The 25,299-nt window shown below is 39.0% G+C and overlaps 1 protein-coding gene across 1 annotated transcript; it reads left to right on the top strand.

Annotated features, from left to right (window-relative positions):
* Positions 1-1,016: 1,016 nt before the first annotated feature.
* LOC104601733 (filament-like plant protein 7) lies at positions 1,017-17,758 on the top strand. Its single transcript, XM_010265176.3, has 6 exons — positions 1,017-1,469; positions 8,247-8,359; positions 9,551-9,692; positions 9,838-12,370; positions 12,469-12,529; positions 16,989-17,758. Exons 2-6 carry the CDS (start codon positions 8,261-8,263, stop codon positions 17,493-17,495), a joined length of 3,342 nt encoding a protein of 1,113 aa, XP_010263478.1. The 5' UTR covers positions 1,017-1,469; positions 8,247-8,260; the 3' UTR covers positions 17,496-17,758.
* Positions 17,759-25,299: the final 7,541 nt, after the last annotated feature.

Below are 25,299 nucleotides of genomic sequence, written 5' to 3'. Positions count from 1 at the left end.
TCAATGCCGAAATTGCTGTTTGGGTGGCCAATTTTGGCATGACATTCAATAACAACTCCAACGCAAAAATAATCAGTCTGTGAGAGTCAATAAAAAACAGGTTCAAAGTTGATTTATTAAAAACCAGCTTACATGGCAGAAATGATTTCAAGTAACAAAATGTACATTTCTTTTTTAATCACTGGTTTCAAAAATCGTTGATTAAAAAATGACAAAAAAAAATCGATGTCAATACCAAACATCACATAAAATTCTGGTATGTGATATTTTGAATCTAGGTCGGTTTCTTGAAGACACCTTGTATGACACACAAATCGTTGAACAAAAGATGAATCAAGTCATTGGCATTCAAATACTAAAAAATACCAATCGATAGGATGACTTAATTGATATCTTAGCTGTTTTGCTCAACATTAACGTGGAATTTGAAATCGATTCATGCAACTAGCGATTTGGGGAAAAGGGGATTATAACACCAAATACTAAAATAAATTAATTAGTTATTTATTTTTAACAAATAAACCCAAAAACAAAACGTGAAATAAAGAGCCCTACTGGCCTCTGAAAATAACACTTTCGTATGACAAGCCAAAAAACCCCTCAGCCTGGACCCAATGTCATAAAGAGAAACGCATGCCAATATACAGGGGTGTGGTTATAATTCATTCCAATATCATATGATTTCTACATAGTAGGTTTTTAATAAATATTATTATTTTTTTACATAAAAAAAAATTCTTTTCTAATCACCCTTTTCACGGTGTTGAATGTGGGTGTCATAAAAAAACGAAAACTCCATATTGGATACCACTGTTGGCGTTTGGCAGTGGGCCCTCTCGCTCTGCGTCTTAGCCCAATAATATTCCACCAACACCAAGGCCCCGTACTTGCTGTCTTTGTTCTGCCGGGAAAATGTAAGTAGCCCATTTGACCAAATAAAAAAAAAAAAAAGGAGACTCTTGGATCGATGGATTGATACAGATGAATATCTACAACGGAACATGATAACAATATGCTCCAACTGCAAAACTTTACCGCACCACGTTCTCATCCGCGCATCACTCTCTCTCTCTCTGGTCTCCATTGTCATTACTCTACGCAGGACCAGATGTTCCACTTGCATAGAACCCTTAATTTATTTTGTGATTTTGTTGATGCTTCAGTTTTTCATTTCAGGGAAACTGGGAAAGCTCGATTGTCCCCACAAATTTATTCTCTTTTACCTCTCTCTCTTACTGTTTCTTCCAGCTATTTATTTCTCCCACATTTCCTTGTCGATGGGTGTCGGTGGTGTTTCAAGCTCCTAAAACCTCTCACCCTCTTCCCTCTACCAATCTCCATTATTACTTTCTTTTTTCTTTGTCACAGTCTTCTTCTGTGTTACTCTCTGGTTCGATGTGGGTGGGTTGGTAGTTGATGATACATGAAGTCATGAACAGTACTAACCGGTTGGTGCTGAACTACGTCAGGTGAGAGCTGTAACAGCTTTAGACTCTCTTTCACGTGTCTAATTTGATGTAAGCAGCAATCGTATTATGTTATATTTGTTTTTAATTATGCTCCGCTGATTCTCTGTTTTTCAGTTCATTCCTCGACTCCTTTTTTTGTCCTTGGGCATGCGCTTTTTTCCTTTCCCTTTTTCTTCTTTGCTTCTTTATCTTTTGATTTGAACAGAGCCAGGCTTGAGCTGATGAGCTGTATTTGAATTTGGACAAAATTGTCTTTCACATTCGGTAGTTTAACCTTTGCTTGTAAGACAATTTGATGCGGTACATGGTGACCGGAGCATATCCATGAATTAATGTCTCCCTATTTCATTATGACAAAAAAAGTTATATCCATTCCATGCGCCTTGATGTGAAGAGCATCTTATTCACATGCTCTCTCTCTCTCTCTCTCTCTCTCTACATTATGCTTCAAATTCGTTGATCTTGTTAGTTCATGGTCTTACATACATCTGTTTGGGTTTTTGGCTTGTTATTTGCCTTCTACTTTATTACTATAGTGCTTCTTCGTGCCCCTTCACATTAGGTCATTGTCTAGTATCATGAAAACCAGGAATCTTTATCAGAGTAGAAGGTTTATGTTTTTTCCCCATATTGGTACTGTTAGCTTGAGGATGAGAATTGATGTGCGGATACATTGGAATCTATTAATGTGCAGTGAGCCAGTGGCACAAATGAAGTGCTATCCATTTCAATTCCTATATATTAACATGCAAATAAGAAATTGGTGAGACTATGTGATACGTGCATGCATGCAGCAGCCGAAGACCCGGTCAAAGTGGATAGCAGCAGAAGACCCGGTCATGTTAGCTCTTAGTTGGGATAAGCCTTATCCATTCAGTTTTAATTCTGTTAGAATATATAAGTCTTCAATTCTGTTCCTAGATAAGTGCATTCTGTTTCCTAGATAAGTGCATTCTGTTTTTTTTGTTGATAAGCTCCTAAGATTAAGGGGCAGTAGTTCCTATTTCTACTTCCAGTTTGTAGCACCATAAGGCTATAAATATAGCCTGAATGAATGGAGTTGGCATTGGCTTTTCTACAAACAAACTCTCTCTCTCTCTCTTCTCCTTATTCTAGATCCTTCTCCCTCTTGTTAGATAACTTGAGCGTATCATTGGTATCAAAGCCGGTTCGACCATGGACACCCGTGGAAAGACTAACGTGGAGTTCCGCAATGAGGTCAATGAAACCTTAGCACGACATGAGTCGAGCTTCGACCAAATGAACACTGTCTTACAAGCAATGTTAACTGAACTCCAAGCCCTTCGAGCCTCACGAACCACTCCCAATACCACTCCCGAGACCAACCCCTTCGCCCATGAAGAATCCTCACACCCCCATACTTCCCGTTCAAGCTCCACCCATGACCACCCTCATCAACACGTCAAGCTGTCATTCCCAAAATTTAATGGGGATGATCTGAGCGGTTGGATTTACAAGGCGGAGCAGTATTTTGAATTTCAAAATATTATTCCGGACCAACAGGTGCAGCTAGCTTCCTTCCATTTGGAAGGCATCACCTTACAGTGGCACAGGTGGTTGACCAAGCATCGCGGACCGCTCACATGGGAAGAACTCTCCAAAGCGGTGTTACAACGGTTCGGCCCCACCGACTACGAGGACCCATCAAAGGCATTAACCTGCCTAAAGCAAACCACCACTGTGACGGCTTATCAAGAAGCCTTCGAGAGGCTCTCTCACCAAGTTGACGGCCTGCCCGAGAGCTTTCTCATTGGCTGTTTCATTGCAGGACTTCGTGATGATGTTCGTTTAGATGTGAAGATCAAGCAGCCTCGAACTTTGATGGAGGCGATTGGAGTGTCCCGGTTAATTGATGAACGAAATCACTTGCAACGGAGAGCTAGCCAACCGATTCGATCCCCATCAGCCATGACAACCCAGAAAGCGTCGCCCATCCCCATAGCCGGTGTACTTGGGCCTCCACCAAGCTCGCGCGTGAACCAGGTTTCCAGTGCTCCTTCCCCAACATTCCGGCGACTCACCAACCAGGAGGCGCGAGAACGTCGTGAGAAGGGGCTGTGTTACTACTGTGATGAGAAGTTCACCTCCGGCCACCGTTGTGCACGTCCACAACTGTTCATGATTGAGGATCCGGAACCGGCGGACGCGGAGACTGTCGAATCAGAGGAGGAAAACCAAGAAGCCATCCCTGAAATCTCCTTCCACGCTATTGCAGGAGCTGAGCACCCGCAAACCATACGTGTTCTTGGGAAACTGAAAAACAAGAACGTGACCGTATTAATTGACGGCGGCAGCACCCACAACTTCATTGACCAAGCCATCGTCTCCAAGCTCGGGTTGCCAGTGAACCGAGACAAGAAATTTCAAGTTATGGTGGCCAACCGTGAAAAGATCGAGTGCATGGGGCAGTGCCGATCTCTCACCCTCGCCATTCAAGGACACCCCGTTACCGCTGACTATTATGTTCTTCCCGTTGCAGCATGCCAGTTGGTGTTGGGAGTACAGTGGCTAGAGACGCTTGGACCCGTCGAGATGGATTACAAACAACTAACCTTGACGTTCAAAAAGGAGGGACTCTCTTGCACCTTCCAAGGATTGGGACGAGCCAGCATCGAAGCCTTAACCAACAAGGAATGCAATGGGTTACAAGGTACGGGTTTTTTTTTTCAAATAGTTCCTTCACATAGCAGCGGCCAACCAGGTTTTCTTCCACCCGAGATGGACCACCTTCTCACCGAATTTTCCCATGTGTTTGAGCCGCCCACAAGCCTGCCTCCTAAACGACCACATGACCACCGGATTGCACTGCTTCCCGACAAAGGACCGGTGAGTGTGAGGCCATATCGATACCCGTATTACCAGAAGACCGAAATAGAGAAGATGGTGAAGGAGCTTTTGCAGACAGGGCTGATAAGACCAAGCAATAGCCCATTCTCATCGCCGGTTTTGCTAGTGAAGAAGGCTGATGGAGCTTGGCGGTTTTGCGTGGATTACCGAGCACTGAACGAAATCACTATTAAAAACAAGTATCCCATTCCCGTGATTGATGAATTATTAGATGAGCTCTATGGCACCAAATTTTACTCCAAACTAGATCTACGGTCGGGATACCATCAGATTCGAGTGCAAGAAGAAGACGTTCCTAAAACGGCTTTCCGAACACATGAAGGGCATTACGAGTTCTTAGTGATGCCGTTCGGCTTGATGAATGCACCTGCAACTTTTCAAAGCCTCATGAACGACCTCTTCCACCCATACCTCCGGAAATTTATTTTGGTCTTCTTCGACGACATTCTGGTTTATTCTAAATCATGGGAAGACCACCTATCTCATTTGAGAGTTGTTCTAACTGTATTATCCTCTAACAAATTATTTGCAAAAATGTCAAAATGTCAATTTGGGGTTTTGCAGGTCGAGTACTTGGGTCATGTGATTTCAGAACAAGGCGTGTCCGTTGATCCAGCCAAAATACAAGCTGTTCTCGCATGGCCTACACCGACATCAGCAAAGGGGGTCCGTGGCTTCCTCGAGTTAGCAGGATATTACCGGAAGTTCATCCGCGACTTCGGAAGCATTGCAGCTCCCTTAACCCAACTGTTGACCAAAGGGGGATTTCAATGGAACGAGGCAGCAGAGCTGGCCTTTCAGCAATTGAAGAAGGCACTCACTTCACCGCCAATCCTACGTCTACCAGATTTCTCCCAACGGTTTGTGATTGAATGCGATGCGAGTGGAACCGGGATTGGCGCCATCCTCATCCAGCAAAACCGACCGGTGGCCTACTTCAGTGAAGCATTGAAAGGTTCAGCCTTGGCATTATCCACCTATGAGAAGGAGATGTTAGCTATTGTCAAAGCCGTTAAGAAATGGTGCCCATATCTGCTTGGGAAACCATTCACAGTCCGCACCGACCAAAAAAGTCTTAAATATTTACTCGAGCAGAGGATAACCACACCGGCACAAACGCGGTGGCTGCCAAAGATACTGGGCTACGACTATGAGATCGAGTATAAAAAAGGGGCTGAGAACCAAGGTGCGGATTCCTTGTCACGTATGGCTGAATTTCAGTTTCTTTCCATCTCTATACCACACGCAGACTGGTGGTCGACGCTACAAGAAGAGGTCAAACAAGACACCTTTTATGGGGAATTGATGAAAAGGCGACCCTCCCACAAGTTGCTTCAACGGGATGGGGTATGGTTCAAGGGGGACAAGATTTATTTGAGCCCCGCCTCCACCTTGATTTCAAAGGTGGTGGCGGACTGCCACTCATCCCCTGTAGGGGGACACTTTGGGTTTCATAAGACCCTCTCTCGCATCAAGCACAGCTTCCTTTGGCCCCACATGTGTCGGACGGTGAAGGAGTTCTTGCAACAATGTGACGTATGTCAGCGCTTCAAAACAGATTGCATGAGACCAACGGGATTGCTTCAGCCATTACCAATTCCTACTCAAATGTGGACAGACATCTCCATGGACTTCATCGAAGGATTGCCTCCCTCCAATGGGTACACGGTTATCTTGGTAATTGTGGATCGGTTGACAAAATATGCCCACTTCATTCCCTTAAAACACCCATTCACTGCCACCACAGTCGCGAAGGCATTTGTTGCCAACGTTGTCCGCCTACACGGAGTACCAACATCCATTGTTAGCGACCGTGACAAGGTATTCATCAGCTCATTCTGGCAGACACTTTTTCAGATGCATGGGACGAAATTGTGTATGAGCTCAAGTTACCACCCCCAAACCGATGGGCAAACCGAAGTTGTTAACCAGACATTGGAGCAATATCTACGGTGCTTTGCAGGTGACCAGCCGCGAAAATGGTTAGAGTGGGTTCCTTGGGCAGAATACAGCTACAACACCTCCACTCACTCTTCCACCAAAATGACACCCTTCGAAGCAGTCTACGAAATCCCACCCCCTAGTCTCCTGACCTATGTACCGGGTACAGCTCGAGTAGGGGCAGTTGACGAATACTTGCGTGACCGGGACATCATCCTACGCGAGCTACAACATAACCTCCAGGTAGCCCGGAACCGGATGAAATGTCAAGCGGACCAGCACCGACGAGAAGTCTCGTTCGTAGCAGGTGACTTCGTGTATGTGAAGCTACAGCCTTACCGGTAGACCTCGGTGGCATTTCGGCGTTCCATGAAGCTCGCCCCACGTTATTTTGGGCCGTACCCAATCATTGAGAAGATTGGTCCAGTAGCCTACCGCTTAGCCTTGCCCCTCGGCTCTCAAATCCACAATGTGTTTCATGTCAGTTTGCTGCGGAAGCACTTGGGACCCATCACCCCTACTTCCACTCAACTTCCTCCAATCTCGGATACTTCGACCATCCTACCCCAACCGGAAGCAATCCTGGATCGTCGTATTATTCACAAGGGAAAATATCGCCCAAAATCCGAAGTCTTGGTCAAATGGATTGGGGCGCCAGCTGAGGATGCAACTTGGGAGAATGAATGGCGCTTCAGAAAATCTTATCCCGACTTCCTTGCGGACAAGGGTCCTTCAGTGGGGGAGGAAAATGATACGTGAATGCATGCAGCAGCCGAAGACCCGGTCAAAGTGGATAGCAGCAGAAGACCCGGTCATGTTAGCTCTTAGTTGGGATAAGCCTTATCCATTCAGTTTTAATTCTGTTAGAATAGATAAGTCTTCAATTCTGTTCCTAGATAAGTGCATTCTGTTTCCTAGATAAGTGCATTAGATAAGTCTTCAATTCTGTTCCTAGATAAGTGCATTCTGTTTTTTTTGTTGATAAGCTCCTAAGATTAAGGGGCAGTAGTTCCTATTTCTACTCCCAGTTTGTAGCACCATAAGGCTATAAATATAGCCTGAATGAATGGAGTTGGCATTGGCTTTTCTACAAACAAACTCTCTCTCTCTCTCTTCTCCTTATTCTAGATCCTTCTCCCTCTTGTTAGATAACTTGAGCGTATCACTATGTTCATGCATTGGGGAATTTAGTACATATCTTTACCAAAAAAAGGTATTTAAAATGTCAACTTAACGAGGGTGTAAAGCTCATATCATTTCTCACTGTCTTGTGATAATCGGGCTAAAAACGTCTGGGTCTTTCATAGTGAGCAGAAGTGTTAATACACAGAGATCTGTAAGGCATGTAAGCTTGCCAAAATTCGCCCCCTTCAACCCACACGAACTGTTTCTTACTGTATCACTTATTAAGATAGTGTCCAATCAGCTACAACTAGTCCTCTGGTGAAAAAGGTGGACTATTGGACCTTTAGGTTACTGCAGAGACTATACAATATATTATTATAAACTTGTTCCCTTGACAACTGATCCTTGCCTCAGCAATAGTTAATCATAAATGAAAATGATAGATACATCAATAGTAAGCATATATGAGCATTTATTTGTCAATTAACATGTGCAAAAGTGTTGGACTGTTTTCATCTTAGTCAAGAGCATTATTTATATACTTCGTTTTACAATATTATGGACCAGAGGGGCTTAAGCGACCATCAGCATATATGAGTCGTCAAAAGTATAAAGAAAAATCTTAAAAGGTGGAATGAGTATGGGCACATCTGTTAAATTTATAAAGAACACTTGTCCAGAGTACTGAAACTAAGTTGTAGAAAGGATGTACTATTATAATTATCTGTTGCTTATCAAAATAAGTACAACTATTCATGACTCTTTTATAAAGATATATTCAATGAAGTTGATCCTAGGTTTTGATGTTTTATCTTAAGCTTTTCCATGTCTTATGTATGGCAGGACGTGGTAAAATCATGGACCACAAGACATGGCTTTGGAGGAAAAAATCATCTGAGAAGACAATTGTTGTGATTGATAAAGCCAACTTCTTGTCAAAAGGAAAAAATGAAGAGGTATATGGAGACCTCTTATTTGATTCATTATTCAACTTCTTCCCTTCTGTTGTTTAACAAAAGGTGTTGCAAATGCAAGTGAAATGGTCTTTGCATCCCATGTTCTGTTTCAGTGGTGTTAATAGTAAGTTATTTTGTTTCAAATTGTTTCATGGTATTGACATGAAATTTGTTCCTCTGAAACCTCATGCTTTCATTAGTTAAGCTCTTAGCACACTCCTGAATGAAAAATTTCCAATTAGACTTACCTTTTCCCGTCCATTGGTAAATAAAAGTAGTATGTGATATACAAAATGGGAGAAGGTTAAGGGATTCTTTTCACAAATTTGTTACCTATCCAGCCTTTGATTATATCAGTCTTAAATCACTTCAAGAAGTTTAACTTTGTTGTTTTTGATATAAATTTCTGCTAATGTTTCTATGAGGACTTGATTCTCAGCCATCAATCATCATTGGAATAACCGTTCATAATGATGCATGATTGTATTTGGCCATCTTAGGCATTTGGGACACCTAGTTGGCATGCACTGCTGAGGAATTTGCAAGAAAAGAATAGCAAATCATAGCAGAAAATAAGAAACACAGGTTCTAATGTGGTTCAGAAAAATTGTGTACGTCCTCAGGAGAGAGGAATATTTCACTATAGGCAAAAATACAAGAGAATTTGATAATAATAACATCACTATCCTCTATATGCCCATTACTCCTTACTACATTCTCATGCTCTTACAAGACTAACAAATTGGCTTAAATAAGTCCGTAGGGCAAGCCAATTGAGAGAAGCAACTACAAATAAACTCCATTGCCCACAATTACAGTAACACCCTTGAACACATGGCAGAATTACAGGAATGCCCATACTCTTATACTTGATCGTTTATTCTTCAGCATATAGATATATTATAACATGCACTAATTGTTTCCTTGTTATGTTTTCTTGTCTTGGACTTCTTAGATGCATTCCTGTCTCTGCTTCATTGCTTTATGGATGTGGTTATTACCTCTTTTGGTGTCTTCTTTATATCAGGAATATTCAAGATAGCTTTGAACTTGGTTTTTATATGAGCACGAGGCAAAATTTTTGTCTATAAATAGGCCCTCCTTATTGCAAATATAAAACCTGCATCCTCATGTAAATACTTTTATAATATGTATAGCTCTTCAATTTGATGTTCTGTCTTATTTTGACAGGCACATGTTGTGGATAAAGAAGTAGAGTGGGAAAGATCTTTGAAAAATCTGAATGAGAAGCTATCTGCTGCCCTCTCTGAGTGTAGCACAAAAGATGATCTTGTGACAAAACATGCAAAAGCAGCAGAAGACGCCATTGCAGGTTATCTACTATTGCTAATCCCCCCTAACTCTGTAGTTAAGATTTCTATATCCAGTGTTATATTTCCAGTGTGCAGCCTTTTTCCTCAAGCATATTTATTGAAATCTTCTTCAAATTTGGTCTTGACTGATCTAATTGATTCTAGGGTGGGAGAAGGCAGAATCCAAAGCAACGTCTCTTAAGCAAGAATTGGATAAAGCTTTACAACAGAGGGTAGCTACAGAAGAAAGGTTAGCTCAAATAGATGGAGCTCTGAAGGAATGTATGCAACAGTTACGGTTTGTTCGCGAAGAACAGGAGAAAAGGATTCATGATGCTATAACAAAGACATCAAAAGAGTTTGAAAAAGAAAGGATGGATTTAGAGGATAAGTTGGTAGAAACAAATGAAAATCTTGCCAAGTTAGGTGCCGAGAATACTCAATTGAGCAAGGCCCTTCTGGTGAAGGAGAAGTTGATTGAAGAGTTAAATGCAAGCAAGTCTCAGGTAGAAGCTGATTACGCTGCACTAATAGCTAGATTAAATTCCATTGAGAAAGGTAATTCTTCTCTCAAATATGAGGTTCGTGTGCTTGAGAAAGAGCTTGAGATTCGGAATGAAGAGAGGGAATTTAACCGTCGATCAGCTGATGCTTCACACAAGCAACATTTGGAGAGTGTAAAGAAGATAGCAAAACTAGAAACTGAATGTCAGAGATTACGACTCCTGGTTCAAAAGAGATTGCCTGGACCAGCTGCTTTGGCAAAAATGAAAAATGAAGTTGAAATGCTTGGAAGGGATCCAACTGATCAGAGGAGAAGTAAGTCAAGTCCTCCAATGGCAGGTCCAGTGGTAGGATTTGTTTCCAGACACTCTCCTGATGCTCCCAGTAAAAGGATCAATTTCTTAGTTGAACGGTTATGTAGCATGGATGAAGAAAATAAGGCTCTCAAAGAAGCATTAATCAAGAAAGACAGTGAACTTCAGTCCTCAAGGATCATGTATGCACACACAGCTTCTAAACTATCACAAGTTGAGGCTCAGCTTGGAATCTTGATGAAAGGTCAGAAAACTATGGTTCTGTCAAAGAATAGTTCGATACCAAATATGTTGTCCGTTGATTCAACATCTGGTATTGGCAACGATGATGAATTAAGTTGTGCAGAATCATGGGCCTCTGCTTTAATATCAGAACTGGAACATTTCAGAAATGAAAAACCAAAGACACCACTGTCATGCAAATCTGTAGGAATTTCAGACCTAAGTCTGATGGATGACTTTATTGAGATGGAAAGGTTGGCAATTGTTTCTGTGGATACACCTTTGGGAAATTCCCTTGTTTCTTCAGATGAAAGTAATGCAGCTGTGGGGCCCTTGGGAACTGAATCAGCTGTTTATCCCTCAGATGCAGCTGGTAAGGAACTAGTTCCAGTTATGGATAGTCACTCAGGCTTTTGTTACATAACTCAGAAAACCCAACCAAATGATGCATCTCTAGGAAAATATCCTCATTGGCTTCAGGATATCTTGAAGGTAGTGTTGGAGCAAAACCTGGTTACAGGAAGAAGCTTTGATGAGATTCTCAAGGAAGTCAGAGTTGCATTGACAAATACGAATAATTCAAACCCCAGTGAAGCAGTTGGTGCAAGGAAAAGCTCAAGCCATTCAGGAACATCAGATTCGGATCCTCAACATATTAGTGGGTATATTTCATGGAGACCTCCGAATAACTCTCTACCAGTGGATTCATTTGATGAATCATCTGGAATTAGCTTCTCTTCAAAGGAAAATGCGGACCAGAAGCCTCAATCAAATCTTAATAAATCAATCTCTAGACTGATTGAACTTATTGAAGGAATTAGTCAGCCGTCTCTAATGGATTATAGTACCCCTCAGATCTTAGCTGAGAATGATGGGAATTCTTTACCATATAAGAATTCAGCAACTCCCACAGGTTACATGGTTCGTATTTTTCAGTGGAAAAGTCCTGAACTCACTGCTGTTCTGCAGAATTTTGTCAATGCTTGTTATGATCTGTTGAATGGAAAAATTGATCTTGAAAACTTTGCCAGAGAGTTAACTTCAGCTTTGGAGTGGGTTACGAGCCACTGTTTCTCCCTTCAAGATGTTTCAAGCATGAGGGATACAATCAGGAAACACTTTGATTGGGATGATGCCAGAAGTGAAACTGAACATGAGAATGGTTCACTTTCAGAAACAGATAAAATACATTCTATTGAAGAACCACTGCCATGTTTGCCTTTAGTTGGTGTCTCAAATGGTGATAGTAATGTATCTAAAATGGAAAAGGTTCAGTCTGTCCTGAATGAAGAAAATAGGAGATTAAAGGATGAGCTGAAGTGTGTGGAATCTGTGAAGAAAGATTTGGAACTGCGGCTCCAATCAGCAACTGAAAAGAGTGAATCCTTGATGAATCAGATTCATGAATCGAGAAAAGATATTACAAGTTTACAAGCACAACTAGAAACTTTGAGAGAATCAAAAGGGACTATGGAGGATCAGATTGAAAATAACAAGTTAGCTAATGAGGACCTTGATGCCCAGCTTAAAGTTGCCAGGGTTGAATTAAATGAGTCTCACAAAAGGTTTCCATCTCTGAAGTTGGAGCTTGAGGATAAACGTAATTGTTGTGTAGATTTAGAGGCGACTTGTCATGAATTAGAACTCCAATTAGAAAGGTACACTTTTCTTTTCATTCCTAAATGTTTTTGGAATTCAACTAAATTTGATTCCACAGAGATGTAAATCTCAGATTGCGGTAATATTTTATTCTCAGTGTAACAAAGAAGGAAAATCCAAAGCATGATCCAGATCAAGAGGAAAAGCAATTTCAAACTGTAAGAACCCATTTCTTTATAATAACAACAACATTTTTATTGTACAGATAAATAATTAAGTCTTTAATGAACTAAATCATCATGATGAATTGAAACAGTAGTAAAGGTTCTTTTTATATGCCTGTGTGTTTTGTTTTTTTACTATAAAAAATAGAATGTTAACTTTGTGGTTAAGAAAATAATTTCTATTCTATAGTAGTATAAATTGTAGATTTGATAATTATATCATGCTTGACATTATGCATAGAATGGTAATTTATGTATATAACTTGGTGCTATGTGCTAACATCTGCCAAATACAGATTGTATACTTAAATTGTAAACATGACCTGTTTCATAAATCAATTAATGTTTTCTTCACTATGGAAAGACTTTGAGCATCATCATATGAACATGTAGGGGTGGATTCGGGCCTAGCTGAGCTAAGCCAAATATCTGGCTATTTGAGCTCGGCTTGTTAGAAAAACATAAGGCTCGAGTTCAGGCTCAGGCTCGAGCTCGATTTGAACAAACATGAGCTCGACAATGTGCCAAGTTTCATATAAAAAATAAAAAATTCTACATGTAGAAAATTATAATTTGTGTATTTAACTTGGCGCTATGTGCTAACATTTGCCAAATACAGATCATATACTTAAATTGTAAACATGACCTGTTTCATAAACCAATTAATGCTTTCTTCACAATGGAAAGACTTTGAGCATCAATATATGAACAGGTAGGGGTGGATTCAGGTCGAGCCAAATATCTAGCTATTTGAGCTTGGCTTGATAGAAAAACATAAGGCTCGAGTTTGGTCTCAAGCTTGATTCGAACTACAAAAATGAGTAAATAATTTTTTAAAAATGTATTTCTTATTATACATTTAAAAAATTATTTACTCATATACATATAAAATCTTTAAAATATTATATATAATATAGGCTTGATTAGGCTTGCAAGCTTCGCAATTCGAGCTTCATTGGTCTTGAGCTTGATTAGCAAATGAGCCTTTAAATTGGGCCCAAACTCGGCTTAAAGGTTGGTTTAGACCGAGCTGAGCTTGAATTGCTCTTTAAAACCTTGATTCGTGTCCACCCTTATGAACATTTCATTACCAAATGTTGTCCCAGCTATGTGGGGTCTTGGGAGGGGTGGACAGGATATGGTCCTAACCTTTGGCATTTATTTGCAAAAGTGGTCAATCATCATATGAACAGATGACTGGTATAATTACTTCCTGACTGAAGAAAAACTTCCTTGGACTTAGTATATGATAAAATAAATGCAACAAAGCTTTAAAGAGAACAAATCAGACTAAAGTAGGATGAAGAACATCCTTCATTTATTTTTTTCTTTGCATCCATATATTTGGAGGGGCAAGAAATTAGCAGCAAGCTATCTGGGTTTCTTTTACATGGACATTTAAAAAAAATATTGTAGAGAAGGTAAGAGGCTCCAATCTTTATTGTATTAATAAATAAAGAGTGGAAAAAAAGAGGTTTTCAGTGGGGAATAGAAGAAAAGAAAGAAAGAAATTAGCCATCCATTGGCACACTATTAACTTTAATTTCATATTAATACTTATAGCAGAACTACTTGGCGTGCATTACTGCATTTTTTGAACAGATAAAGATGTAGGGACCTCAGGCAACTCTTAAAAAATTTTATCAACAAATACAACCTAAAGAGTTAGATGGGAAACAAGGAAAAGTTACTCCTAATCATTACATAAGGATTTCATTCCCACCAACACTACTACAAATAAAGTAGAAGAAAGGGGATGGGGTGAGTCAGCCTTAATCTTATTGACATGGAAACAAATGGGAAAAAATGTTAACTTTCTTATGTGGATGTATAATGTGCAGAATAAACAAATAAAATCCTGGTAGAAACCCAGGATACAGAGATATAGTAGAGCAGAATGAAGAGAAGAAGAATAGGAAGAGAATAGGGCTCGAGACAGTCTGAATCGAGAGACCCAACTACCGCCCACTTAATATATTATGGGGAAAATTCTCGATTAGTACCCTGCACTTTGGGCCTAGTGCCACTTTGGTCCTCAAACTTTAAAACATGACAATTCAGTATCTGAACTTTCAAAACGTGCCAATCCAGTACTTGCTGTTAACCTGCCATTAAGTGGCATTTGAAAAGACATAAATACCCTTTGAGAGTCACCTAATTTTCTTTATTAACCATCCAAATGTTGACAAAAAATGAACAGTCCCAAATCATTCTCTTCTATTCAAGAAAGTTGGGGTTATGTCTCAGTGGGCATTCTGGTGACCCAAACTTTCTTGAATAGAAGAGGCATGGATTTGGGACTGTTCATTTTTGGTCAATGTTTGGATGGTTGATAAAGAATATTAGATGACACTCAAATGGCATTTCTGCCTTTTCAAATGCCACTTAACAGGTGGTTAAGTACTAAATTGACACATTTTGAAAGTTTAGGGTACTGAATTGTCATGTTTTAAAGTTCAGGGACCAAAATGGCACTAGGCCCAAAGTACAAGGTATTAATTGGAAATTTTCTCTATATTATATTCATAAAAACAAAAATTACATAAATACCCCTGATTATGAGACTTAAGAGAAGAAACACTTTAGTGCCATAAATAAAAGAAGGAAAAAGACTAAAAAGCCCCTGCATAAATCATGACTAATTTAACGGTAGAAATCCACTGTTCTACCTGTAAAAACATCTCTGAAGTTATTGTTTGTTGCAGTATGTACTGTGTTTACGATTGAGCCAACCATTATAAGCAATATTGTCTGCCTGTACACTGCTCTCTGTACAGATATAGCTCATCAGTCCTACCTAATTTGCCCAACAATGTCAAAAGACACTGTGGAGGGAATGATTAATAATTTGATTAGGCTGTGTTTGGAACTGATGTAAAACGTCATTGATGTAAAAGTACACTGGTGATGGTTTACATTGAACCATTAAAAAGTAACCATTTGAATTTTGAAAAGTGTGCATGAGAAAAGCGGGGTTCTACATCGATTTTATTGATGTAATATTTACATCGATAATCAATGTAAAACTCGACTTTAATGAACTTTTACATTGATTTATGATGTAAAACTCCACTCCATCCAAACGTATGCAAAACTGAACCGGAGTGGAGTTTTACGTCAATCATGATTGTACACTCCTTCCCAATGCTGACAAAATCGAACCGACGTAAATATTTACACCGATGACGTTTTACATTGGTTCCAAATGCAGCCTTAGGTACAACCTTGCAACTTCTTCATCTAGAGCGCTCTGTTACCAAGTTCCCAGTACTACTGCAATTCATTTAGAAATGATTTGGTTTGAGCAACCATGTTAAAACAATGGCCAGAAGGCATGGAAAAAAGAATAGTAAATACCAGTCTTGCATGGGCTCTCCTAAATGGATGATGTGTCCATGTCAGACACACGTTGGAATCTGATACTCCATAGATTCTTAAGGACATTTCTATGAAATATTTGCATTTTACTCCTAGCTTATTTGACATAAAGTAACCGCTGATGTACAAGATAAATGTCATCTTTCATATCAAATGTTACTAACAAAGCGAACAATGATTGCAGGTATATAATGTTAGAATTCAAAATTTATGAACTATTTTAATACTATATGTTTTTTCATAGAAGTATGCATGAGTCCATGTTTTCTCATCTTGCTCAGTCATACTTTTCCAGCATTTGATTCTGACTCCTATGTCCATGCAACACCGTTAAATACCCTAGCCTTTTGCTCCTTCAGAAACTAGTGACCATGCCAGCTTTGAGTTCAACCGGAAAACATTCTTCTGAATGAGAAGGGGACAATTCCAAGTAGGTGATCCGTGGGTTAGCATAGGGATGCCAATGGGTTGGGCTCAGTACTAGCTGGTCTTATCCCAGACCTGACCTGGCTTCACCGTATCCCACCTCAAATATGAATAGAGCTTGCCAAGCAGTGTCAGGCACACATCAGAGCATGGTCGGGTGAGATAAAAGATGAAAATTTTCAATGAAAATTAAATAAAAATAAAACAAATAAAATTATAGGGAATAACCTAATAAGAAATGAAAACACTTGATGTCTACACAAAAACATTACATATTTATATACACAGTCTCAATGGTGGTCCTAGCCATCTGGGGTTTTGGGAGGTAGACTGGACACAAACCTAATCTTTGACTTTATTATTATTATTATTATTATTATTATTATTATTATTGTTATTATTATTATTATTATTATTACTGGAATGGGTTGACATTTTACATCTCAAAACTAACCTCAACCCAATTGGGGGCTCTTTATTCCAAAAGCCTTTTGTGCCAAGGATGTTTAATACCACAATCTTTTATATGACGAAGTTGATTTGACTGAAGTTTTGCTCAAATGGTTTTTGAAATACTTTTTACTCTAACCTGTTATAAATTATGTTTTCGCCATGTATTAATTCCAATTGTCTTGAACCAACTTTTTAGGACCGGGAGATCACAGCTGCTTCTGAAAAGTTGGCAGAGTGCCAAGAAACTATCTTAAACCTGGGGAAGCAGTTGAAGGCATTGGCTTCACCCAGGGAGGCAGCTATGTTTGATAAAGTTTTCTCCTCCCCTATCACTACCACCGAAAACAAGAACATGAGCACAAACCATCGATCCTCCCTACTTGATCAGATGCTGGCTGAGGATGATGTGACCGAGTCTCCCACGACAAAAGAAGTTATATGCACAGGAGATGCCAATAAACTTCCTAGTCATCCCTCCAATAACTCCAATTCCGTCCATGGCCCCATCGCCCCAGTAAAATCTCTAGAGAATGCTCTTAGTTTAAAGAAAACTAAGCACAAAAATGAGACGACCACTGTCGAAGTTCTCGCTATTGTGCCAATTAAGAAACGTACAGGTGGTTCAGGTCTGCTGAGAAAGTTACTGTTGCGAAGGAAGAGAGGGAACAAGAAAGCATCCAATTCCGTCGCTGTTGTGTCATGATGAGGATGAAGTGGTAACAACAAGAGTATGATCAGGGTTTTGCTTTAATAACTTTGCCTTTCGCAAGACCATGGAGTTGGAAATAATGAGAGAGAGAGAGAGAGTCCTGTTGTGCCTGCATCAGTATGTATTGTTGGATTCCCGTTGTATATATTTGACATTGCGATTACATGGGAGCTGTGTTCATTTCATGTTGCCACCGACGTAACTGTGTCTTCCATTAGTTTGAAGGCATGCTTTTATACTGATCAAACATTTCGGCAGTTGCTTTTGTCATGGAAAACAAAGTACGGACAGGTCAGATTTATAAACATTCAAAATGTTCAAAACCCCACTTTATATACAATGCCCGCCCATGAATTTACATTAATTTCGAGCTGGTATCTACTCCAACTATACTTTGGCTGACCCTGGGATAAACCGTCATTCTCCCAAAAAAAACCATTTGCATCAGTCAACACTCCCTACGTCATTCTGTTGCCGATGACTTGCCTTTCTGGCATTTCTTCAAGATGGTATTAGGTATTGAGGTGGAATCCACTGTGCACTTCCATTCATTCTGTGGCAGGTGTCTCGTTACAATTGTGGTCTAATATGCATGATATGGGATCCAAATCTAAGCACATGTTTGTGCTGCACTAATGGTACACTTGCATTCAGTATGTCTGTATGTCACAACTCACAAGGACAAAGACTATATACACATGGCTATTTGTCTACTCCAGAATTTTCCCTGGCATTATGCATGTGGCTGGTGAGTAAACTCTTGATTTTGCTCTGATCAGATGGACGGTGGGAATCGTCTAGGTTACCCGCATTGCAGATAAATCATGGTTGACTTTGCCCCATTCGTGTGGATAGCATTTTCCATATATTCAATATTCAATGGAGCTTTTTCGCCTTTTGCCAAAAGATTCAAGGAGTTAATGTTGGGGTCCAATGGCCTGTTGACTGTTGTACGTTCTTAACATTACACGTTAACCCTAAGTTTTCCAACAGCCAAAGTTTTCTCGTATCACTACAGAGTTGATGCATGCTAGCTAATGAGATTCCATTTTGACCCTTTTTTTACTCGAATTCAGAGGAGAACCCTTGTTTATCGTTCTTCGGTTATATTTGGATGCGATGTATACGATATAAAATTTTACACTCTTCCACCCATTACTATTTTCAGAAAAGCAACTGTTACTTTCTGGTTCAGTGTACACTCATTCCTCTACTGATTTTTCTAACGCCGGCATTAATTCCAGCGGTCCACCGTCGGAAGGTAGTCACTCCTGTATTCTTATTATTTTTTTCTTTCACTGCAAAACATATGGGAGAGGGGTTTTTTCACCACCGACAAGGTGGAATGAACTCAACCCCTATGCTGAAGCACCGCGTTTGCCGTTGTTCCAATGACTGAAGCTATAATCGAGAAAAGTGAGGAGAATCCAGCTGTGGCAAAGTTATGAATTGTTCGGATCCGCATGTTTTGGTTGCGATTGCGAAGTTCAATCTCAAGGTATTTAAGTCAACTGTGTTCTTGGATTATTAGACACCTGTTAACGGGTTGAAGCTCAATGAGTGTGACATGACTTGGAGGTTTCGAAATAAGAAGGAGAAGTACAGAAACTTTTAGAATCGGCATTAAAGAGGATTGTAGCTATGTGGTTGCCAGCGCAAGCCGGTGGCATTCAAGGATCAATGCAACGCTACAGAGGCCTAAGTTGAATTCAACATTGAGCACATGAGGTCCTAAGAATCCGAATCCTCCATCGATTCGCGACGACAATATTAATGACATGATCCCAATGGTCTGAAGGTGAAAAATGTTGCCGGTGATGAGGGGTGGTGAAAAAACCCCTCCCTCTTCTAGTTTGCAGATTGTAGTCAAAGAAAAAAATAATAAGAATTCAAGAGTGGAAGTGTGACAAAGATGAGAGAGACAGAGAGTTTATTACCTTTTGACGGTGTGACCGCCGAAACGAATGCCAGCATTGAAAAAAACAATAGATTTCGATCGAAGACGAAAGGACGGTGTAAACAGGGGTTCTCCTCTGAAATCGAATAAAAAAAGAGGATCGAGAGGGAAAGGGATCCCCGTTAGCTAGCAGCCTAGCATGCGTTAGCTCCACACACATAAAGATAGAGCTCGTGTGGGAGGACACATGTCCTTGTCCTTGTGTCCCTGTTTCATTGTGTGGGGCGCTGATGCAAATTCACCCGTCATCACATGCCTCGATTAATTTTTCTCTCATACATATCGAAAAATTTACCAATTCAAACCTAACCAAAATTTTTATTCAACCCTGTTTGCTTGCTAACAGAGGCCCAAATTGGTGGACAATCCCAGCTACCAATTTGCTAACCCTTGACTATTTCAATCAAAGACAGACTTTGATCGGAGAAAATAGTTTGGCCTCTTGGCTTGCGGGCCTGAAAATGACATGGTGATTTTATTTCAAGAACAAACCACGAGTTAATGTTTGACGTACGGTGCAGTGGGAACAGACTCATCCGATGCCAGTATTATCATTCGATAATACTCGGCCACATTAAAAAAAATATATATATCTAGCATAGAGCCACATTATAATTTATAAATTGAAGTCATGATCGCTTGAAGGAATCCGTTTGCTCTATATACGGGCATCTTAAGGAGATGCGTTGTCATGGACACACCTTCATGCATTGTTGTAAAAATAGTAAAAATAGAAAGGTAGAATGGAATTTATCAGTAATCGCTTTTTAAGTCGAAGTTGTATTGATGTGATGTTGTTGTAGAAATTTGGAATTAAAAATTGCAGGGAGAGTGAGGGCTAAGTCATGCCACTTGGTCATTCTCCTTAAAACCGCATTTGCCCCTACGGTGCAGGCAGGTGATCGTAAATCGGTCGCCAAGATAAAACAACCCGTACGCCACTGATAAGCGTGTATTCGCTTAGCAGACTTTCGCGAATCACAAAAAGGTGATGCTCAGATTTCATAGAAAACAAAGAAAAAGACTATCGAAAATTGTGTGTGAAAACTGGGTCGACCATCATCCCTTTTATAGATTGGTCTCAGACCCAAATGGGGACATATGTGTCATTTCATACAGGAGCCTCTTTAAAACAGTGCACATGTTCAAAGAGGCACGAGGAGGAAAAAGATAAACAAAAAAAGCAAACAATTTATTTTTAAAATTAAATTTGAATTTGAAGAGACATTTTAAAAATGTGTAATTCAGTTAAAACAAAATGATCCAATGCATCGCACATACACGTACACATACGTGCACCCGCACCTACGCCCTGACTTGGCCCAGTTCGGCACGCGCGTATGAAAAGCACCCCCAACCCCCCTCACATGCATGGAATATCTATAATGCTCTCTTCTTATGGGTCCCTACCCATAGAGAGAGCAAAGCTACAAATATACTCAACTTCCACTCATTTCCCAAACAATGTGAGACAAGGAGTCTTCCCATGCACTCAAGGGTGGCAAGAGGAAAAGACAAAAATAAGAGGGATGAGAGAAATTCTTAAAAATTTGAATCTCCCTCCAACAATCCCCTATAAGATTCAAAATTACAAGAAGATCGAACAATCTGAACATCGCAGTGAGAAAAGTATTCATGGTGATGTCTTTTGGATTTCAATCAACACTTAGGTATGACAGGCTATGTTATAGAGTACGGGTGGAGTCAGACTCCTTCAACCTTTCCTCCTTATCGTAATTACTTAACCGGCCAATCAACTCAACTCACCAGTTCTTTAGTGGTTCTTTTGTTTTGGAACATTTCGGCCATGTTCCCCTCTTGGAATCAAGAGTGTTTTAGAGAGTCAGCCCTTAGATCTCTCTTAGAAGTTGACACACTTCACACTCACTTAAAACAGTTATTAGCGTGCACTGCACACACTATTCTTAATTGATTAAGAGTCACATGCTCAACATCCTCAAACTATAATAAGCACTATCTTACCTCGGCATCTGAAATGAAACACAAATTGATAGTGCTTTCCCAAGTCATCTAGCGACTCATTTTTACCCATTCAACTTAATTTCAGGGATCTCCTTTCACATAGGTTGGTTGTCAATCACCAATAACTTTGTAACGGGCTTCAACCCCATTCCTACCGATGCCTCATAAACCACCTTAGAAGTTTATGGTTTGGTTAACAAATCTGTAAGGTTCTTTTCAGACCTTACAAAATCCAAAGCGATTATACCTTAATTGAAATATTGTCTTACCAAGTTATGCCTTAAATGGATGTGCCTTCTTTTACCGTTGTACGTTTGGTTATTGGCTTTAGTTATTGTTGCTTGGCTATCACAATGGAGAGATATGGACCGAACCGGCCGTGGCCAAAGTGATATATGCCAGCAAGTTCCTTAGCCACTCTGCATCGGACCCCGCCAATTCTAGTGCAATGAACTCGGCTTCCATTGTTGAACTTGTATTGCGTGACTTCTTTACCGATTTCCACGATACTGCTCCTCCACACATATCCACTTGTAGAAGTACTATCCTTTGAATTTGAAATCCAATTCGCATCAGTAAAGCCCTTTAAAACATGAGGAAAACCTGAGTAATGTAAACCAAAATTTATGGTTCATTTTAAATATTTTAATAATCTTACTAGAGCTTCCCAATGTTCATTTATGGGATTATGAGTATGCTAACTTACTTTTCTCACAACTATAGCTATGTTTGGTCTTGTACAGTTTATTAAAATATAGATCCAATTATACTTGCATACTCCTTTTGTGAAACAGGTTCTCCTACATGTTTCCTTAAGTGTGAATACTACGGTCAATAGGTGTTTTAACCGGTTTACAATCATAGTGTCCAAATTTCCTAAGGATACTCTCTGCATAATGTGATTGGGAGAGAGTAAAGTTTTCATGTTCTTTGTGAATTTTAATCCCCAATATTACATCAGCCTCACCAAAGTCCTTGGTATTTGGACATTATAAATTGTTTTGTTTTTTTTACTACATCTAGATTAGTTTCCATTATTAACATATCATCAACATATAGACAAATCACGATTCCTTTATTATTTTCAAATTTGTTACAGACACATCTATCATAATCATTTCTACTATATCCATTAGTTACTAATACATTATCAAAATTTTCATGCCATTGTTTCGGAGCTTGTTTTAAGCCATATAGAGACTTAATTAATTTACATACTTTGTTTTATTGTCCTGGCATTATGAACCCTTCAGGTTGTCTAATGTAAATTTTTTCCTCTAATCCCCCATTTAAGAAATCTGTTTTCACATTCATTTTATGAACTATCCGTTTGTAAATGGATGCTATAGCAAACAAAACTCTAATTGTTGTTAATCTTGCAACCGAGGAGTAAGTGTCAAAGAAGTCTGCATCTTTCTTTTGTCTAAACCCCTTAACAACTGATATGGCTTTGAATTTATCCATCGTGACATATGGTTTTAGTTTTTTCTTAAAGATCCATTTACAATCTAGTGTCTTAGTTCCAAGTGGGAGATCTACAAGTTCCCATGTGTGATTAGTGATTAAAGAGTCTATTTCACTTTCTATGACTTCTTTCCAAGATACTGCATTAGGTGAAGTTACAGCTTCCTGATAAGTTACCGGGTCATTGTCTACTAGAAATGTGAACATTCCGTCACCAAAGTTTGTTTATCTTTTTTGTCTTTTACTTCTCTTTAAGTCTGGTTCTTGTCTAAGTGAAGTACTAACTCATTGAGCACTCACTTGTTATTGGTTTTTAGTTTGGTGTTGGGAAGGTTCCCTATTTATTGTTTATTTTCTCCAATGAAATATGTACTCAAAGAACTTTGCATATTGGGACTCTATTATTGTGTTGTTTTCGACAATATTTTCAATTGTTTTAATTACGAGGAATCGATAAGCTACACTATTTTATGCATATCCAATGAATATACAGTCATAAGTTTTTTGTCATAATTTATTTATTTTAGTTTCGGGTATTCCAACATTTGCTAGGCAGCCCCAAACTTTTAGATAGTTCAAACTAGGTTTTCTGTTATGCCAAAGTTTAAAGGGTATTTGTCCTTCATTCTTGGGTAGTATTCTATTGTAAAGGTGACAAGCCATTAGGATTGCTTCCCCCCACAAATTCAGAAGCTAATTAGCATTGCATTCATCATTTTCTTTAATGTTCTATTCAATTTTTCTGCAACTCCATTAAATTTAGGTTGATAGGGAGCTATGATTCCATTTTCCTCACAGAAATTTATAATGGTTTGTTCAAAGTCTTTTTTTTTCCTAACTGATTTTCTACTTCAGTTTTGTAGTTTATGAAAGTTTGATCAACATCATCATTTGATATAAGTAAAACTACTTTTCCATATATAGAGAAATCATCTATAAATGTTATATAGTATATTTTTCCTCATATAACTTTATGACATTTAAGATCTCCTAGATCACTGTGTATAAGTTGTAATTCTATTTCTCTCTGTACACTTTTATGATGTTTCTTAGTGAATTTTGTTTATACACATACTTGGCATTTTTCATTTGTAAAATTAATAGAGACTTTCAAAACTCCGAACTTGCATAAATGTTTTAAATAAGGAGCACTACGATGTTCTGGTTTATCATGCCAAATATCAAAAGATTCAACGATATAAGCAGAAGAAGAAATAGTTTTATTCATAACAATATAAAAAATATTCAGTACAAACAGTCCTCCAACATTATATCATTTTCCAATAAATACATTATTTTTAGTCAACACAGCCTTGTCTGCTTCAAATGTGAGTTTCAGTCATACTTTGTTGATGAGTGCTCCCGATACCAAGTTCCGTCGAATCTTCGGCACATGCATCACATCATTTAGCATTAGAATTTTTTCTGAAGTCAGTTTCGGCTTATCAATTAAGTTTACCTCAGTTACCATGGTTGTGATAACATCCTCAGTCAAATTGACTTTCGGTTTCCTAGAGTCATTCTTCTTTCGGTATCGACAATCCTTCTTGTAATGTCAAGATTTGCCACATACATAGCAATTTCTTTTCTTTTGTTGCTCATTGAATTTTTGATCATTTTTCACATTCAAGTTATTTTTTAATTTTGCAGTCTTTTCTTCCACTATATTGGTTTTGGAAAACTAGTCCTCATATTTCCTTTTGTTATTTTTTTCTATCTTAATTCGGACCACTACTTGGTCCAAAGTAATGCCATTTCTCTTATGCTTCATACTAGTTTTGAAATAATTCCATATATGTGGCAATTTCTCTATGAGAGAATCGATAATGAATTCATCTAGCAGTACCATGCCTTCCTTTGCTAGTTCCCCCACAAGAACCTGGAACTCATCTATTTGGGCAGACACGTCCATGTCTTATTTCATGGTGAAGTGCAGGAAGTTGATAATTACATATTTTTTATTTCCGGCATTTTCCAGAGCATACTTATTATCTAATGCATTATAAATTTCATAGGCAAAATTGTAAAAAGAATAGACATTATACGGTTCATTAGACAAGTAGTTTAGGATATGGTTAGTGTAGAGGTGGTTGATTGTAGTCCAGTGTTCTGCAACAACAGAATGGGCTGGTTCCTCCATGTTCGATGGATTCAGTTCAATCAAAGCAAATGTTACCCCTATTTGTTGTAAGGCAAAAAACAGGCGTTGTCTTTAACACTTATAGTTGGTTCCATTGAAGAGTTCAATCTTAGAAAAGTTGGAAACTATTGACAATATCTGGTTTCTCATGAAGGGATTAGCAGTGATAGATTTCATAAATGCGGTTTTAAGATGCATTCACCACACAATTGCTGATTATAGATGTGTTCACTATGTTGTAAAGTTCTACATGT

The sequence above is a fragment of the Nelumbo nucifera genome, chromosome 1 (genome assembly GCF_055504915.1).
Source record: "Nelumbo nucifera cultivar China Antique chromosome 1, China Antique-T2T, whole genome shotgun sequence".
Lineage (NCBI taxonomy): Eukaryota > Viridiplantae > Streptophyta > Magnoliopsida > Proteales > Nelumbonaceae > Nelumbo > Nelumbo nucifera.
This window is presented reverse-complemented; position numbering and strand designations above follow the sequence as displayed.